This window comes from Apium graveolens, chromosome 10 (genome assembly GCF_009905375.1).
Source record: "Apium graveolens cultivar Ventura chromosome 10, ASM990537v1, whole genome shotgun sequence".
Lineage (NCBI taxonomy): Eukaryota > Viridiplantae > Streptophyta > Magnoliopsida > Apiales > Apiaceae > Apium > Apium graveolens.
In genome coordinates, this window is record NC_133656.1 from 61,641,238 (window position 1) to 61,661,180 (window position 19,943).

Sequence of the window (19,943 nt, forward strand, 5' to 3'; positions counted from 1 at the left end):
TTCTTATGGGAAATTTTTTAAGGTCGTTACTAATCACACAATAGAGTTTGAGGAAATGGTATGGTGGTTGTAATCTTTTCCTTGGTATTAAGACATAAGAGCATATCCAATGCAGTCTCTGCATTGGGACTCGCAATGTGTCTCAGAAAGAAAAAAACAGAGACCCAGTGCATTGGAGGTAAGTTAGAAAAGAGGTCCCGTCCCACCACCCCAGACCGGTCCATTTCATCTGCTTTTTGTTTTTCTATTAATATCTCTCTCCTGTTGAATAGCTTTTACATATTGCCTTTACTGTTAGAAAGTAATGTTAACGTTATTATTGTAACGTTTATAAATAAACGGTAATATTTTTTCTCTTATAAATACCAATTCTCAAACCCCTATTATTCACACTCCTTACTTCTCAAAAAATTATTAGCAAAAGATGAATCCAAATAATACCCCATCTTCAAATCAAAATTCAAATCATCAAAATCCAAATCCTCAATTTCCATATCCATATCCAAATCCTTATTTTCCAAACCTACAAAATTTAACCTTTAATTCTCAGAATCCGAATTCTCAATACCAATTTCCACATTCTCAAAATTCTCCATATCTATTTTCATATCCTCAAAATTCTCCATATCAGTTCCCATTTCCTCCATTTTCAAATTCACAATTTGAAACCCAACAAACACCTATCAATTTTCAAAATTCTCCCGAAACGCAAGTCCCGGCCTTTGGTCACAAAAATGTTATTAATCTAAATGATGATTGTGAGGAAACCGAAGAGGTACGAGAAATTACTGGTTAGTGGAAGTGGGTTGAGGATAAACTCCTAATCAGTGCATGGTTGAATGTGTCAATTGATCCACTAATCGACCTGATCAAAAAGCCGAAGCATTTTGGGACCGAATTCATTAGTATTATGAAGAATATAATACTGGTGTGATTAAGAGAGGAGTTGTGGTAATGAAAAAAAGGTGGCAACAAATAAATGAAGGTGCTCAAAAATTTGGATCGTGTTACGATGAGGCTCAGCGAAATATCGGAAGCGGTTCAAACTTAGACAACATAATTGAAGATGCTCATGCACGTCATTTAAAATATTACAAGAAGAAGTCTAATTTTGAGGGTCATTGGCGTGAGCTTCGTAAACATCCCAAATGGAGAAAACCTGTAACTAGTGCAAGTTCTAAAAGAACTAAATTAAGTAGTTCCGGAGCGTACTCATCAGAGGGAAATAATGATACACCAACATCTGATAATTTTGAATCGGTTCGTCCTAAAGGTACAAAAGCTGCTAAAAGGAAGGGAAAGGGGAAGGCAACAACTGCAAAAGTTGAAGAGTATGAATCTTTACAAGTAAATGACTTGAGAAAGATGAACATAATGGATACAATAAATGAAATTCATCAAAAAGAAATTGAGAAGCGACAAAAGGAGCTTGAAGCAAAGCAAGCTAAGATGGATTTACAAATCATTTTGGAGGATACTACTAAAATGAATGATACTCAGCGGAAGGCTCATGCAAAATTGCTTGAGAAAATTATGGCAAAAAACTAGTGTTTATCTATTTGTTTATAAACTAGCCATTGGAAGTTAGTGGTTGTTTTTATTTGTTTGTAAACTAGTCGTTGGAAGTTAGTGGATGTTTTTATTTGTTTGTAAACTAGCCGTTAGAAGTTAGTGGTTGTTTTTGTTTTTTTGTAAACTAGCCTTTAGAATATATTCGTTCTTGCCTTCTATATAAAGAGGATGTATCATCTTTTTCATTCATATCAACATGAATCAAACACCCACACTAGAAAGCGTCACTGAAGAATTTACTAAAGAATTTATTGAAGAGTTTTGGGATGACACTAAAAATAATCGGCGACACGAGCTCTTTCATAAAATATATGGACAGAGCTCAACATCCACGCCTCGAAAAAGTATTTATAGAGACCGTGAAGTAGGTCATCGTTGTCTAGTGAACGATTATTTTTCATCAAATCCAGTATATCCAGAAAATATATTTCGACGAAGATTTCGTATGGGAAGAAATATCTTTCTTCATATTGTGGATGTTATTTCAAATTTTGATCCATACTTTCAACAGAGGATTGATGATGTGGGAAGAAAAGATTTATCACCTTTGTTAGGTATGAACACAACACATAGGGGGGGTGAATGTGTTTTGGCTTAAACGTTTGATTTTTGATCGACTTAGGCTTTAGCAGTTGGTTGTTATCAAAGATTTAGTAGAATAGATGTTAAACATAATTAACTGTGCAAATATGTAAAACAAAGATCTTCAAAACTCACTTAATTTTATATTAAAAATCAAGCAGTGTTTTGCTACAAAATCTCTAAGTTCTTGTTTTAGAACTTAGCTTCTTTCTTGAGAGAGAACACACAATTTTCTATCTAGATTATTCTACTTAACTAGAGGTCCAGTGTTAACTTTATAACTCAGTTAACTGCTGGTTTACACAGTGGGTAATAAACATGCTATTAGCTTTTCTAAACTGTAACTTGTCATTTTTATTTATAGAAAAACAAATCTTCCATTTCTGGCTTAGCATATCTTTAGCATCCCGTGATTACTTTAATCTCCTCTGTCAGTTAATCTTTGCCATTGATCTTGCACATCTCTCAAGCTGCTTTTTGTAGACTTGTCAATCCAGCTATGTGAATTGTTTGTTAATTTGTAACCTTGGATATTAAACTGTTCTGCAATTCTGTACTTAGAGAAATTTCTTCACTTCGAGATCTCGAGTTAAGCTGTAGAGAACTCGACATCTTGATAGGCATGTTGGCTTGTCGATATCTCTAAAACTTCGTTGTTGCCTAGATTTATCGACAACTCTGAGTTCTCTAGTAAATTTTGGTTTATCGATAACTCGGAGTTCTCTAATGGACTTTGGCTTATCGATAACTCAGAGTTCTCTAATGAATGTATACTTGTCGATATCTCTGAGTTCTCGACAGACAATTCCTGAGTTCTCTACACCCGATGGATGTTGCTTATCCGTCGAGTAGTGATGACTTATCCGTCGAGTAGACATTGTTTATCCATCGGGTAGACATTGCTCATCCGTCGAGTAGATATTATTCATCCATCGGTGCTCTCTGGAGTTTAAATGACTTCTCGATAAGTTATTCTGGAGTTCTCGAATGATTTCTCTATAACACTAATTCTGTGACTTGTAGAGATCTTGACTTAGAATGCTTTTCACCAAACAGAATTATTCAACTCCAAGCTTCTTCATAATTCTTCTGAGACATGACCTTCTTGATCTTCTTCCAGATAGAATTCTTAGGCTTGACACTGTTTAGGGAAAAATGCTCCAGTCTGCTCCATTTACATTTTACAGACATTAAGTGTTACAAGTATGAATTACAGATTAAGGTTACAATACAACTAATCTTAGGGTTATCAGTATGACTTAGTCTTGTTATGATATAGGCATGTCTTGCACAATAATCTCCCCCAATTCGTAAGAAGATTGCTTATCATAAATTCATGCCTATTAACAAGACTAACCCCAAGTTAAAGAATGAAAATAAAATAATACAAAAGCTGATACAACACTTGTACAATGAATATTTGACAGTTTACAATAATTAAGTAAATACTGAGTTGTCTGATTCTATCTCAATTATGTTCTTAATTTGCACAAGTATTTCCAATTCTTCTAGGATGGGGGTGTCAGTTAGAGCCTCTATTAGTTTCAGCAAATCTGGCTTAGGATATCTACCTAACATCCCTATCCTGTAACTTGACAAAGAGCCAGCTTTTATATTCAGAAATCTTCCATCCTTTGATATTCTGCTCTTGCCTGCTGCCTTCAACTCTTCTGATCTTCTGATATACTCAGATCATAGATGTTGATGATATTATTAGCTCTAGTAATCTTTGACATCATCTATTATATATTACAATCTCCCCCAACTTGTTCATCAAGTTCTGATTGATGATGTCAAAACTTTATCCAAATGCAAAAACCAAAACCAATCTTCCCATCAGGTCTTCTTTTGTTGAGTTGCATTTAGATTTATTCAACATCCATTAGCTGTTTTGGCATTTAGATATATTCTCCCCCCTTTTGACATTATCTCCAGGAAGAAAGATCCAGCTAAATGCACATTGTTCAAGTTGCTGTCATTGTCCATTTGGACCACTGTCTGCAGCTTCAAGCTTCATTAAAATTCATGGTGATAAGTTTTAAAAAAATAGAAGTTTCACTTAGACCTGCAGAAAAAGTCTGTTAGTGATAAAAGTCCTAAGCTCTCTGTTCTTTTGAATAAGTAGTCTCACCAAAATCTCACTGCACTAGTCTCATGACTTTTGAGAGTCAGAGTTCCCTCACAAGGATTACTAAATCCATACATTCATTTACCTCTCCTTTTGCCAGGAAGGATCCTGCCTCTCTTATTCTTTGTTTTCACTCAAACTTTTCTCTTATCCTCTCATGAAAGGTTCAAATGATGTTTGACCTACAGAAATAAGAGGTGGCTGAGAAGAGGTAATCTGTCATATAGGGCTAATCATACTCATTTCACCAGAAAAATGAGTGCATAAGCATCTATGACTGGGTTCACAGTTTGACTCACAGATTGCTCTGTGGTTGTGACAGTGTGTTGTCCTCCACTTGTAGTGGGAACCTCCATTGGAATTGGAGAGGATTTGACTGGGTTACTGTCATGTACACCAGCCTCAAACCTTTATGCACCTTGCAGAGCACTGTCACATAAATGTTATAAGATTGCCCTTCTTATGACATTGTCATAGGCAATTGTTCTTCTAGCTTTGACTGCTAAGACAGCTTCTGCAAGAGTTATGAGGGGAGTTGTTCCTTTTTGAGGAACCTCCAATTGAATTGGAGAGGATTTAGATAGCTCCCCCTCAGGAGTACTACCCTCAAACCTTTCAGTCTGTGAAGACTGTTTGTGCACATGAAGGTGCAAGAGAAACATTCATGAGATATTCAGTAAACTGATAAACTTTCATGTTTGGTGGATTCTTTTCTCAAACAACTGAATCAATCTGAAGGTCATCAAGAAATTGTTGTCCTTTTATAAAACAGGTGGCTTTTGAGAGTCACCTGAGTGGGATTGTGTTTGATTTTGTGTTTGTGTTGTTGTGCTTAGGTAACCACAGTTTGGTTTTGAGGTGTTTTAGCTGCAGTTTTAACACTAATACCTGTGAATTGATTATTTGACTTCCCTGTTGATGTCTTGTATTAGACCTGAAATGTATTGAACAACTGTATCTCTTTGGAGTTTCATTAGACAAGTATATTGTAAGATATTTTAATTGCAAGCATTATTGCAGAGAAGACAAAATTTAATATAGATATAAGCATATAGTAATTATTACACAAACAAGAGATTTCAAGACAGGAATCAGAACTATCAGACAAGAATCAGAAATTTCATTAAACATGGAAATATAGTACATTAAGACATAGATTTAACAAGTAGATCCTAATCCTCACTACTCTAATTCAGACTCCTTCTTCTCGGCCTCCAACCTCCTTGCCCTGCACTTGTAAGCTCTGGACATGGAGTGTGCAAGAGAGATGATCCTCTCCTACAATTCCAAAGCAGCAAGGTGTTGCTGCTCAGCCACCCTGGCTCGTCTCTCCTGCTCGAAAGAGGCTTCCATCTCAAAGAAAAGAATGTCGATTTGATCATCCCACGAGAGTTCGTAAAAGACCTCAAGTGGAATATCAAAGGGGCTGTAAACAACCCCCTTGAGATGGACACGAAGTTTGAAAGGATCAAAATACACTAGATCATCATCCAAATAATGGACCGGTTGATAAGCTCCATTAACAAGTCTGTAGAAGACTGGGGCATCCATTTGAATAAGAGAAAGAAAGATGAACAGGAGGTGAGTTTGAAATTTGATGTTTGTTAAGAGTAGGAGAGTGATGAAGTGATAAAGAGTGAAGCGTTTTAATTTATAGAGGGAGTAAAGATAGAAACCAAGAGACTCTTGAGTTGCCCGGATAATAGGAGTAATAATCACATAAGCCTATTAGACAGCTAGAAATGAGTAGTGACTATTCCCCATGCAAGTACTCAAGAATATTAGTTTATTTTAAAGAGTAACTATTCTCCATGCAAATAAGCACGTACTACCTACACAAAAAGTAACTCACCCTATCAGCAAGCAATCAGATAGATTTATCACTAACAGCATACTCAAAATAACATAAATAATGTACTAGTCTACTAACAATGGACTAACATATTTCTACGTAAGCAAGAAATCATATAAGCATGTAAATGTGTCAATAAGTCAGAGAAATTTAGAGACAAAGTATGTCAAAAGTATTTTTATGAACAGAATTTATGAATTAATTTTTTTCAGTTTTTCATACTTTTTGTTTCTTTTGATCTGTTATTTATTAAGTTCATATACTGAAGATATGAAGTAATAAATATTCAGTTTACTTAGAATTTGAGAAATTCCAAGTTAAAATTAATCGAGAAGTCTGGGTATTTATAGAAAAAGTAAAATACTTATCGAGAAGTTAAATAAATGTTTGATATTAAACTTATCGAGAAGTAATTTTGAATATGAAAAAGGTACATTCGAGAAGTCAAATGACTTATCGAGAACTCTGATAAATGCCCAGTTTGTCCAAAAAGGATTGAAATAATTCTAATTTATTTGAATTAAATCAAATCAAAATCAGAATCAATTTTTCAAAAGTATTTTTCTAAAATAATTCATTGAATTAAATTATTTTAGTTCTGAGTTATTGATAAGTCTCAAAATATCCTTGTCGAGAACTCTGTGAGTTAACACTATTAGAGAACTCTTCATGGTCTTATCGATAAGTCATAATAGAGCTTATCGAGAAGTCATTCGAGAAGTCTGTAAATAGACTTATCGAGGACTCACTCGAGAACTCTAAAATGACTTGTCGATAAGTCATTTTGACTTATCGAGAACTCAGTTCTTTATACCTTTGAGTACTGTTTTTCTACCTTGTGTTAAGTTTACACATTAAGATGTAAATTAACAACTAAGCAGTTTACTTAGAATTTTGAATTATTCTAAGTTAATTTTTGAGTTTTTAAGAAAGATAAATATACAGAGATTCTGAAATATTTATAATTCATATTTCAGTTAATTTCCAATTAAATCAAACTGGGTTGATTTATTAGAAATTAATCTGCTGCAACACATTAGCTGAGTTCTTGCCTTGGGATGAAGAATTGAGCATTCCAATTTCACTCACAAGTCTAGTGAAGGTTGCTTCATTTAAAGGTTTAGTAAAAATGTCAGCTAATTGTTTCTCTGTTGGAACAAAAATGAGCTCAATGATACCATTTGCAGCATGTTCCCTGATAAAATGATACCTAACATCAATGTGCTTTGTTTTAGAATGATTAACTGGATTAGCTACTATAGATATGGCACTAGTATTGTCACACATAATAGGAATTTTGTGTAACACTAGACCATAGTCCATTAGCTGATTTCTAATCCAAAGCACCTGAGCACAACAACTTCCAGCAGCTATATATTCAGCCTCAGCTGTGGAAGTTGACACAGATTATTATTTCTTACTATACCGGGATACAAGTCTTTGACCAAGAAATTGACAGCTTCCACTAGTACTTTTCCTATCAACCCTGCATCCAGCAAAATTTGCATATGTGTATCAAACAGCTTCAAAACCAGTTCCCTTAGGATACCATAATCCCAAGTTTGGAGTTCCCTTTAAGTATCTGAAAATCCTTTTTACAGCCATCAAATGTGATTCCTTTGGATTGGCTTGAAATCTGGCACATAGACATTTAGCAAACATGATGTCTGGTCTACTAGCAGTCAAATAAAGCAATGATCCAATCATCCCTCTGTAGCTTGAAATATCCACACTCTTGCCTTTCTTGTCTTCATCCAACTTGGTTGCAGTAGACATTGGTGTAGATGCAGGTGAGCTATCCACCATACCAAATTTCTTCAATAAGTCATTCACATATTTGGTTTGGCTGATAAAAATACCATCACTTCTTTGACTAACTTGAAGGCCAAGGAAGTAACTCAATTCTCCCATCATGCTCATTTCATACTCACTCTGCATTAGCCTAGAGAATCTTTGACAAAACTTTTCATTAGTAGATCCAAAGATGATATCATCCACATAGATTTGAACTAGGATCATATCTTCACCATGCATCTTGTAGAAGAGAGTCTTATCAATAGTACCTCTGGTAAAACCATGTTTGAGTAGAAATACTGACAGTGTGTCATACCAGGCTCTAGGTGCCTGTTTCAGTCCATATAGAGCCTTGAGTAATTTGTAAACAAAGTTAGGGAATTCTGGATCTTCAAAGCCAGGTGGTTGTTGCACATAAACTTCTTCTTCTAATTCACCATTAAGAAAAGCACTCTTGACATCCATTTGATACACCTTGAAATTTGAGTGTGCAACAAATGCCAGAAAAATTCTTATTGCTTCTAGTCTTACAACAGGTGTAAAAGTCTCATCATAGTCAATTCCCTCTTCCTGTGAGTAGCCTTTAGCAACCAACCTTGCTTTGTTTCTAGAAACAATTCCATTTTCATCCATTTTGTTTCTGTACACCCACTTAGTTCCAATTATGCTTCTATTCTTGGTGCAGGAACTAATTTCTAGACTTTGTTTCTCTCAAACTGATTCAGCTCCTCCTGCATAGCACATATCCAATCAGGATCCAATAGGGCTTCTTCAGTTTTCTTGGGCTCTACTTGAGATAGAAAACATGCATGTAGGCATTCATTAGCAGTTGCACTCCTAGTTCTCACACCAGCTGAGGGATCACCAATAATAGCTTCTACTGTATGACTCATATCCCACTTTCTAGTGTGTGTCTGTTGACTAGTGCCTTCATCATTTTCTTCAGTATCACCATGACTGTCATTTCCATTCTCTTCTTCTCCCCCTGTGTTTGTGCCATCAAATTCAGGTGTCTGAAGAGAGCTTTCATTCCCATGATTTTTTTCAGAGGTCTCTTCATTTGTCACTTGTTGTGCCACAACTTCATCTTCCTCATCAGAATCACTATCAATGGTTAGATTTTCAAATGCAAGGGCTTCAGCATCATTTACATCAAGGCATTCCAGGCCTGGACACTTGTCATCATCAAAAGTTACATCTGTGCTTTCCATAATTTTCTTTTGATCAATCACATAAACTTTGTAGGCTGTTCTTTCCAATGAATATCCCAGAAAAATTGCTTCATAAACTTTAGAGTCAAATTATCCTACATATTCAGAGTTGTCTTTTAGAATATAACACTTGCTTTCAAACACATGTAGATGCTTCACTGTAGGCTTCCTGTTAGACATGATTGAGTAGGGTGATTCGCCATGACCTTTGTTGATGATATATCTGTTTTGAGTGTAGCATGCAGTATTAACAGCCTCTTCCCAAAAACTAGTTGGCAATTGAGCATCTTGTAGCAAAGTTCTAGCAGCTTTAACCAATGTTCTATTTTTTCTCTCAACTACTCCATTTTGTTGAGGTGTTCTAGCTGCTAAAAATTCTTGAAAAATGCCTTTGCTTTTGCAGAATTCAGTTAATGTTGAGTTTCTGAATTCTGTTCCATTATCACTTCTCAATCTTTTCACACTAACTTTTCCTTCAGCTTGCTTCTCAATTTTCTTGATGTGCTCAATTATGATGTTTGGAGTTTCATCTTTAGAGTACATGAACTCAACCCAAGTGTATTTTGAAAAATCATCAACCATGACAAGGGCATATTTGTTCCTTGAAATGGACAAGACATTTACTGGCCCAAACAAGTCCATGTGAATAAGTTGCAGAGGTGCACTTATGGAATTCACAGTTTTTGACTTGTGACTTGATCTTTTCATCTTTCCTTTCTGACAAGCTTCACAAACTTCCAGTTGAGCAAATTTCAGACTGGGCATGTCTCTCACAAGCTCCTTCTTGACTAAGGTGTTGATTGCTTTGAAATTCAACTGAGATAGTTTCTTATGCCATAATTTGCTTTGCTCTTCTGATGCCTTGGTGTAGAAACAGCACACTCCATCCTTATTTGTTGAGTCTAAATCTGCAACAAACAAGCTTCCCTTTCTTACTCCTTTAAGAGCAATTTCACCAGTCTTTTTGCTAATAAAAGCACAATCTCCTTTGTTGAAAACAACTCGAAAACCTCTGTCTGCAAATTGACTAACACTTAAGAGATTTACTTCTAATCCAGCAACTAGTGCTACATCTTCAATGACAACATTTCCAAAAACAATCTTGCCATATCCCATTATGAATCCTTTACTGTTGTCTCCAAAGGTCACCAAAGGGCCAGCCATCTCCTCAAATTGTGATAGCAGAGCCTTATCACCTGTCATATGCCTGGAACATCCACTATCAATGATCCATATGACCTTCTTTCCTTTGCCCTGCACACAATGAGGATTAATTGTGTTTAGTTACCCAAGCTGTGTTGGGCACTTTCTTCTTGTTAACTGATTTTGCAGAAGTAGAATGAGAATTTTCAGATAAAATAGAATTCATAGACTATTGAGCATTTTCCCTTTTAGATATATAACCAACTTTTGATTCTATGAGATCAATTCTCAATTTGTTGCAACTCTTCATCACTTTCATGTTGTAGGGAATGCAATCAAACTTGTCACAGAATGAATAGGGATCATTAGCCTTAGCTTCATTGTACTTGCAGACTCCTTCAGGTGGATTGCTAACAATCTTTTTACAAAGATGAGTTATGTGATTCATTGATCCACAATTCTCACACCTCTTTCTAGGAGCATTTGCAACATAAGCAAAATTATTGCTTTTGTTTATCCTAATCTTTCCATTTATATTATTCTTTTTCTTTTTGACCTGTTCAGCTTTAATCTCCTTCACAGACTCCTTAGTTTCTTGATTGGCTTTTGGTGTTTCAACAGAGATGGAAGACTGAGTTGTCTCATCATTTTTCTTTTCCTAGTCCTCATCAACTATCTCCTGTTTGATGATCAACTCTTCTTCACTGAAGTTCACTTCACATGCCTTGAACAAAGGTGATTCAACTTTCTTCAAAATAATTGGAACATCCTCAGTTTCAATTGATTTTCCTTTGTCACTGACAGACTTCTTTTTGTTGTTCAAACCCTCATAATCAAGACCAATGGCAATGTTTGCACATGGCCTTTTCTTTTCATGATATTGGCCAATCAAATCAGAAGCATTTTTGAAGGATTTCAGCTTCACTTCATTCTTCTCCAGCTTTTCTCTCAATACTGCTTCAATTTCACTTGCACACTTTAATTTGTTCTTTAAGTATGCATTTTCTTGCTTAGCAGTATCAAGCTCAACCAGCAACAATTTAGTCTCTTGTTTTTCATTCTCAAGTTTTTCATTGATCTTTTTCAATCTGTTAACTTCCTCATTTATAGCAACCCTGCTTGTATGAATGTGGAACATTTATGTGCTCATCTTTTCAACAGTTTCCTTATATTGACTCACATTTAAATCAATTGTGGTAAGAGTTGGTACCTGTGATTTAAATGATGAAGAGTCTCATTGCTTCAAGGCCATGAGTGCATAGTTTCCAACTTCTTCATCTTCATCATTATCTGAATCATCCCAGCTTTTACCCTCAGCAATATAAGCTTTCCCTTGTTGCTTCTTTAGAAGAGCATCATACTTTGCTTCCAATTCAAGATAGGCTTTGTCTTTCTTTGCCTTCTTGGGTTTCCTACATTTTGTAGCAAAATGGCCCAGCTCATCACAATTAAAGCACCTTATGTTTGATCTATCAACAGATCCAGTTCTGTAGCCATTTTTGCTATCAGGAGTGTACTTCCCTTTTCCTTTCCAGCTGCTGTCTTTGTTGAAGGACTGTCATTTGCTCTTAAAAAATCTTGGTTTCTTTACTCTAATGTTAGAGAATTTTCTAGCCAAGTAGGCCATTGATTTATCTAGCTCATCAAGCTCATCAAGAGTGTAGAACTCATCTTCTTCATCCAGTTCCAGTATGACTTGCTCTTTAGTGTCATTAGCTCTTTTCTCACTTGTAGAAACTTCCGGAGTTTGAGATCTTTGCTCATCATTGGAGGTCTGGCCATCATTCACAATTAGTGCACTTGAGCCGTCCAATACATATCCTTGACCAGCCCTTAATGATTTCTTTGAATCATTTCAAGTTCATAAGTTTTCAGAACCCCATAAAGCACTTCCAGTGTAATTCTACTCAAATCCCTTCCTTCTCTGATTGCAGAGATCTTTTGTTCCAAATGGTCAGGGAGAGTAAGCAAGAACTTCAAATTCACTTCTTCAACATCATAAAATTTATCATGAAGCTGCAAGTTATTTATCAGCTTATTAAACCTTTCAAACGCATCAGTAATACCCTACTTTGGTTTAGCCATAAAACCCTCATACTGAGAAATCAATATCCTTCTTTGATTTGACCTAACCTCCTCAGTTCCTTCACAAAGTATTTCAATCTTTTCCCAGATCTGTTTAGCAGTGTCACAGTTGACAATGTTATTATACATTACATTGTCAAGTGACTCAATTAGTATCAGTTGCAAAGCACTGTCTAGGGAAACTTTCTCTATTTCAGGTTCAGTATACTCAGAAGGATCCTTGGGAGCATAATGAGCTGGAATAACCATATCTCCATCTGTGGTTTCCTCAATTCTAACTACAGGAGTGAAGCGCCCATTCTTGAGGATACCAATGTAAAGATGATTGGCCATTCTTATAAACATCAACATTTTCTTTTTCCATAAAGTGTAATTGGCCTTATCAAAGGGAGGAATCTTGATACTACTGATTTTCTGTGTATTCATTTTTCCAAGATCTAATATGTTTACTTTCATATTTTGCTCTGATACCACTTGTTAAGTATGAATACAACACAGAGGGGGGGTGAATGTGTTTTAGCTTAAACGTTTGATTTTTGATTGACTTAGGCTTTAGCAGTTGGTTGTTATCAAAAATTTAGTAGAATAGATGTTAAACATAAATAACTGTGCAAATATGTAAAACAAAGATCTTCAAAACTCACTTAAATTTATATTAAAAATCAAGCAGTATTTTGCTACAAAATCTCTAAGTTCTTATTTTAGAACTTAGCTTCTTTCTTGAGAGAGAACACACAATTTTCTATCTAGATTGTTCTACTTAACTAGAGGTCCAGTGTTAACTTTATAACTCAGTTAACTGCTGGTTTACACAGTGGATAATAAACATGCTATTAGCTTTTCTAAACTGTCACTTGTCATTTCTATTTATAGAAAAGCAAATCTTCCATTTCTGGCTTAGCATATCTTTAGCATCCCGTGATTACTTTAATCTCCTTTGTCAGTTAATCTTTGCCATTGATCTTGCACATCTCTCAAGCTGCTTTTTGTAGACTTGTCAATCCAGCTATGTGAATTGTTTGTTGATTTGCAACCTTGGATATTAAACTGTTCTGCAATTCTGTACTTAGAGAAATTTCTTCACTTCGAGATCTCCAGTTAAGCTGTAGAGAACTCGACATCTCGATAGGCATGTTGGCTTGTTGATATCTCTGAAACTTCATTGTTGCCTAGACTTATCGATAACTCTGAGTTCTCTAGTGAATTTTGGTTTATCGATAACTCGGAGTTCTCTAATGGACTTTGGCTTATCGATAACTCATAGTTCTCTAATGAATGTATACTTGTCGATATCTCTGAGTTCTCGACAGACAATTCCTGAGTTCTCTACACCCGATGGATGTTGCTTATCCGTCGAGTAGTGATGACTTATCTGTCGAGTAGACATTGTTTATCCATCGGGTAGACATTACTCATCCGTCGAGTAGATATTATTCATCCGTCGGTGCTATCTGGAGTTTAAATGACTTCTCGATAAGTCATTTTGGAGTTCTCGAATGATTTCTCTATAACACTAATTATGTGACTTGTAGAGAACTTGACTTAGAATGTTTTTCACCAAACAGAATTATTCAACTCCAAGCTTCTTCATAATTCTTCTGAGGCATGACCTTCTTGATCTTCTTCCAGATAGAATTCTTAGGCTTGACACTGTTTAGGGAAAAATGCTCCAGTCTGCTCCATTTACATTTTACAGACATTAAGTGTTACAAGTATGAATTACAGATTAAGGTTACAATACAACTAATCTTAGGGTTGTCAGTATGACTTAGTCTTGTTATGATACAGGCATGTCTTGCACAACAACCTTTACAAAAATGCACTGCGGCAATGCATATGTTGGCGTACGGTATATCTACTGACGTTGTTGATGATTATGTTCGTATTGGAGAGAGTACTGCGGTTGAATGTTTGAAGAAATTCGTATCCAATGTAATTACGATATTTGAGGGTGAATACTTACGAAAGCCGAACTCAAATGACAAGCAACGTCTATTACAGATGGGTGAGGCTCGTGGCTTTCCTGGTATGATGGGTAGTATTGATTGCATGCACTGACAATGGAAAAATTGTCCAAAAGCATGGAAAGAAATGTTCATGAGTGGTCATAAAGGAGTTGCAACAATTATACTGGAAGTGGTTGCTTCATCTGATCTATGGATATGGCATGCATTTTTTGGAGTTGCTGGATCAAATAATGACATAAATGTTTTAGATCGGTCACCAGTATTTGATGATGTGCTACAAGGTCGCGCTCCAAAGGTTAATTATAGTATCAACGGAAACAATTATAATATGGGACATTACTTAACAAATGGAATATATCCAGAATGGGCAACATTCGTTAAAATAATACCATGTCCACAAGGTGAGAAAAGAAAATTATTTTCAAAATATCAAGAAAGCCAACGAAAAGATGTTGAACGAGCGTTTGGTGTGTTACAGTCCCGTTTTGCAATTGTACGTGGTCCGGTACGCTTTTGGGACAAAGCAGATCTTGGGAGAATTATGAGGGCATGCATCATAATACATAATATGATTGTCGAAGATGAAAGGGACACATATGCTACTCGATTTGGTCCATTACCAACAGCTAATGCGGACAATATCATACTAATGTGGAGTTAGGCCTGCTTAGCAAGCCCAACAAGTGGTATCAGAGCTTCAGGTTGTAACGGTCCATAACAATCTCAGATGGGCTCCAGAAGTGACCTAGGAAGAGGCAGATGGGCTTGCCCCAGAATGGGCTCAAGGAAAAGGCAGACGGGCCTTCCAGTATAGGCCTAGGGGGAGCAGATAGCCAGATGGACTTTCAGTATGGGTCGAGGGAGAGCCTCGTCATACTGAAGGAGGCAGAGTCGGCAGGTGTCGAGCCCGATGTGTGAAGGGGGAGATTGTTAGGAGTTGTCCCACATCGTTTGTGGGAGGGGCAGTTTGCTAGAATATTAGCAGCCAGACAACTCCAATTAGTATGAGGCCTTTTGGGAGTGACCCAAAAACAAACCCGTGCGGGTTCGGCCTAAAACGGATAATATTATACTAATGTGGAGTTAAGCTTGCTCAGTAAAGCCCAACATTATGATGATGCAACAAATGGCTTATCACAACCAAACTTAGGTGAAGAACCTTTTATGCCGTATGAAACATATATTCAAAATAACATGCAGATGCGTGATAAACGGGTACATCGTCAGCTACAAAATGACTTGGTTGAGCATATCTCGCAGTTCCACGAGAATCGTTAATTTTTTTATTATATCATTTAAAATTTAATGTTTTCTTGTATGCTCTTTTTTATTTCATGATTTTTAATAATATGATGCTTTTAATTATTGGGACATGTTTTTTTATTTAATAATATTTTTGAAATTTTTAATCACTTTAATTTAATTTTTACAATTTTAATATTAGTAAGATAAATTTAAATCCAAATTATATAATTATTTTATTAAATACATATAATAATAATAATATTAGGGACGAATCTGGATTTTGTATTGGAGGGATGGGGTCATTTTTTCCACAAACCCGCTTGGGGATGATGTGGCAAATTTTGTCAGTTGGGGGAGGGGAAGTGACCCCGTGTTATGTTTGATAAACATCTACGATAAAATTAGTCTAATGTCGGGCAGATAACAAATAATTACACACTGCTTCTTCACATTTCAGCATTTTCTCCTTCCCGTAAAAACATAAATGTGACTAGAGATGCACAAAAGGCCCACCGGGCCGGGTTTTGATCGGGCCTTAAAAAGCCCGGGCTTTGACCGGGTCGGGCTTTTCGGGCTTTGACTTTGACCGGGCCAAGCCGGGCCGGGCTTTCCGGAAATGTCAAAGCCCGTTTGGGCCCTCGAAGCGGGCCTAACCGGGATTTTTTCGGGCCGGATCGGATCGGGCCGGGCTTTTTTCTAATTTAAATCGGATCGAGTATTATTAAAGATTCCGAAGAATACATATGTTAGCAACTAGATCATCGTAAAAATGTATTAGTTTACATGGAATATTTTATGAAAACATTACTTCATTGAAAATATTTAAATTCAGCAAAAAATAAACATGTTTATATAATATATTTTATCATTGTTATGATAACAATGATATCCAAATATTCATAACAATGATATCCAAATATATAGTATACTTATTATATCTTCTTTCATTATTTATGCAACGAAGTATATATAAATAATATTATTAATCACAAATATGTAAATATATATGTGTTTAAAGTATTATTTATATTTATAGTGAATGTGAATTTATAAATATATAAGAAAATATATTAGAATAATCAGATTATAACCGGGTTTTTTCGAGTTTTTAATCTGGCCGGGCCGGGCGGAAGCCCAGATTTTTAACCGGGCCGGGCCGGGATTTGCCTAAAAATATAGGGCCCGTCGAGGCCCGAAGCCCGGGCCGGGACCGGGTCGGGCTTTGAACCGGGCCAGATTTTCGGGTCCGGGCTTTTTATGCATCTCTAAATGTGACCATGGTTTTCACCTGGTTCTGCAGCAAACACAGTCACCTCAACCTACAAATACAGTGTTCTTTCTATACTTTTATTACAAATAATAAGATTCTGTAAGTACAACTACAGCATATCCTTACCAACCAGAACACCATATCCTTACCAACCAGAACACACCGTCAAGATCATTCCAAAAGTAAACGTCTGGCTTAGCAGAAGTGTTGTTTATGTAAATTCACATATTTCTGAAGCACATTAAACAACCTCGGTATTGATTCTCCGTTTTAAAGATTCATAAATGGGCATTAGTCCCCTTTGCTCATTTACGCAAATAGCAACCAATACCTTTATAATTAAATACGATAACAGGTACTAAAAGCATAATAATATTCTTCTTCGGTTTTTCTAATGTATACCCAGGAATATACAATAAGCACTAAATTTTATGAGTTTGGTGCATTATTATTGGTGAAGTTGTTATAAATACAGGCTGTTCATCAATATTTATGATTAGGGTACCAATCAAAATGCATCAAACTCATGAGAGTGAGTGCTTATTGTGTGCTCTTGGCACGTGTTAGAAAACCAGATTCTCCTTGTTGGATCACAACATACATTATTAAAGCTGAAACAGTTGAAATCCCAATAACTGGCACATATCCCTTTTTTTAAAAGCAGGCACATCATTAGAAATAAACACCAATTGCTTGACAATTAAAGATCGGTCTGTCCAGAGAACTTGGTTTTTTTTTAAAGTCCCAAATATGTATACCACTGCACTCCTAAATGAGTATCTTTTGCTTTGACCAATTAACTAACTATGGTCTTCAGCAATGTGAGGAATCTCTTCCGTCCATTACATCTCGTCTTCTAGATGGAGTGCAAAGCTGCCTTTTTTTAAAACACTCTCTTTAATAGTAGTCTTTAAGCTGGAATCTCAATCTTTTTCTTCTTCTAGCAGTCCCCGTGGGTGGACATTCATGAATTTCAGTATATCTCGATCCACATCCATAGCAAAATTCATATCCGCACCTGAAATTTACAATTTTCAATTAACGAAATTAAAATTTGGGAAAATTGTACATTCAGTAAAGAAAATGGCCATCATGACAAAGACTAAACCATTCAAAATTCAAAAATTAATTTGAGCGAAGGTGAGCATGCATACAGGAGAGTAAAAAGAACGTTTTACTTGCCTGCAATGAATGTGCAAACAGCCATTGATCTTTTCAACAAAATACTTGCATTTGGGGCATCTCCTCCATTTTTTGCTTTTTGCAATCTCCATCAACATGATATCTCCATTTTCTCTTTCTTTTTTGTTCAAATTCTTGAACTGAACGCAATCGATCCCAGAATGCCATGCAACCTTGCACTGTGCACAAAACAGTCTTCGACAATTCGGGCACTCAGATGCAGTAACTTTCTCCTCTCCATCATCCAGCATCAATGCAGAACAATCCTGAAAGGGACAATAGAATTTCTGTGAACCAATAATTAGCGACTCACATAAAACATTGTCCCATCGTTCCAGCACTTCCCTGGGAACAATTTCTCGGCAACTATCTGGTCCAATATCACCTTCCCTACAATTTGTATCGGGACAATTTATTGTTGTAACATTTGCTTGTATCTTTGAGGCAACATATTTGCTTATGCAGTCTTTACAGAATGTATGCCTGCAACTGGTATTTGGGAACATTTCTCCAATTCGTTTGTGATCGAAACAGATATTGCACAAGCTCCTGCTCTGCGAAGATTGCCCAAAATTATTCTCTGCAATCTTTTTTCCCTTATTAAAGCGGGTACTGTCTTCTTGTGATGGTTGCATGTCTCGAAAAGTTGAAGAGATCACAGTGGACATGAGAACCTCTTGGAGCTGCATTTGATTCGCAAAGTTTTCGTCCGTGACAGGAATTCCCTCTTCATCATCTAACAAAGCTGGGAAGTGGAAGTCATCTATTACAGGGGCAGATGCGTTGGATCTTGATAAACCTGCCTCGCTCTCTCGTTTTCTTTTTCTCGAAATTACCTCCTCCTGTTCACTAGTGTCATCTGACGTGGTTTCATCACTAGTGGTTTCATCACTAATACTTGGAAAAACATAAATGCGATTTGATCTGGGATTACTTGATGTCATATTTATAACAAGGGCCTGCAAAATTGAGGCCACTTGGATATAAGCAAAGGCTTATCGTCCCTTAAAAGTCATCATCTAAAAACTTAAAAGTAAACGAAAAGGTCTTAAATCTGACATCTCCAGACATATTTATCAACAGACATATATACCCAACAATGCATTATACAGCTCAATACTAAAACAATGAGATATAAGCAACTTTTGGTTGATTATACGTAAAAGGCAGATTCTTTTGGTCCATCTATACTACTAAAAACATTATTAATCCATGGAGAAATTAACACTATAGTGACTAGTACATACACTAACAAAGAATCCTTTGAATTGATATTCGTTAAGGTAAATTATATCAGAAAGTTAAATGGTAAACGCCACATTGACACATGTTAATGACCGGTCATTGACATGTTAATAAAAAAGGTGTGAATGAAACTAAAGAATTGCTTACCGGTGAATCGGAGTTTTGGATTAGGGTTGATCTGGTGCAGATTTGGTAAAGTGACAGCGTTAAACTAAAGAGAGAAACAGAACAATTTGATCAGAGCAGCCTAGGTTAACAGCTTCCTTAAACATATTCTTAATTTTAAATATAAAAAATATAATAAAAAATTACACTCCAATCCTGTTTTTTTAATATAAGACTAAGACACATCCCTCATTGCTTATCTTTACCTTATTTTATTTTTATCAATAAAAATTTAATCCCTCTCTTACTTTAAATTTTTTTCTCTCTTCTTCTTTCATACCTCATTCAAATTTATTATTATTGTAATTATAAAAAAATAAAGATAAAAATTGTTGAAGTTCAAATTCAAAATTATGTTTTAAATCAATAAGAGGTAATATTTTATAAAATTTATAAATAATTTATTCATACTGTTGGACTTCTCTTAGAGCACTGACTTAGTACTAATCCTTACGGATTATATAAATTTACTATTTACACGTATTTTGAAACTTCTATTTAA

At 35.8% G+C, this 19,943-nt stretch overlaps 3 protein-coding genes across 3 annotated transcripts; 2 read left to right on the plus strand and 1 right to left on the minus strand.

Moving 5' to 3' along the window:
- Nucleotides 1-954: 954 nt before the first annotated feature.
- LOC141690612 (glutathione S-transferase T2-like) lies at nt 955-1,548 on the plus strand. The gene has a single exon (XM_074495397.1). It carries the CDS (start codon nt 955-957, stop codon nt 1,546-1,548), a length of 594 nt encoding a protein of 197 aa, XP_074351498.1.
- A 12,649-nt stretch (nt 1,549-14,197) lies between these two features.
- LOC141690613 (uncharacterized) lies at nt 14,198-15,612 on the plus strand. Its single transcript, XM_074495398.1, has 3 exons — nt 14,198-14,393; nt 14,448-14,629; nt 15,535-15,612. Exons 1-3 carry the CDS (start codon nt 14,198-14,200, stop codon nt 15,610-15,612), a joined length of 456 nt encoding a protein of 151 aa, XP_074351499.1.
- Nucleotides 15,613-17,431: 1,819 nt separating this feature from the next.
- On the minus strand, nt 17,432-19,543 carry LOC141692479 (E3 ubiquitin-protein ligase RSL1-like). Its single transcript, XM_074497339.1, has 3 exons — nt 19,424-19,543; nt 18,032-18,990; nt 17,432-17,867 (listed from the first exon to the last, which is right to left on the minus strand). Exons 2-3 carry the CDS (start codon nt 18,973-18,975, stop codon nt 17,747-17,749), a joined length of 1,065 nt encoding a protein of 354 aa, XP_074353440.1. The 5' UTR covers nt 18,976-18,990; nt 19,424-19,543; the 3' UTR covers nt 17,432-17,746.
- Nucleotides 19,544-19,943: the final 400 nt, after the last annotated feature.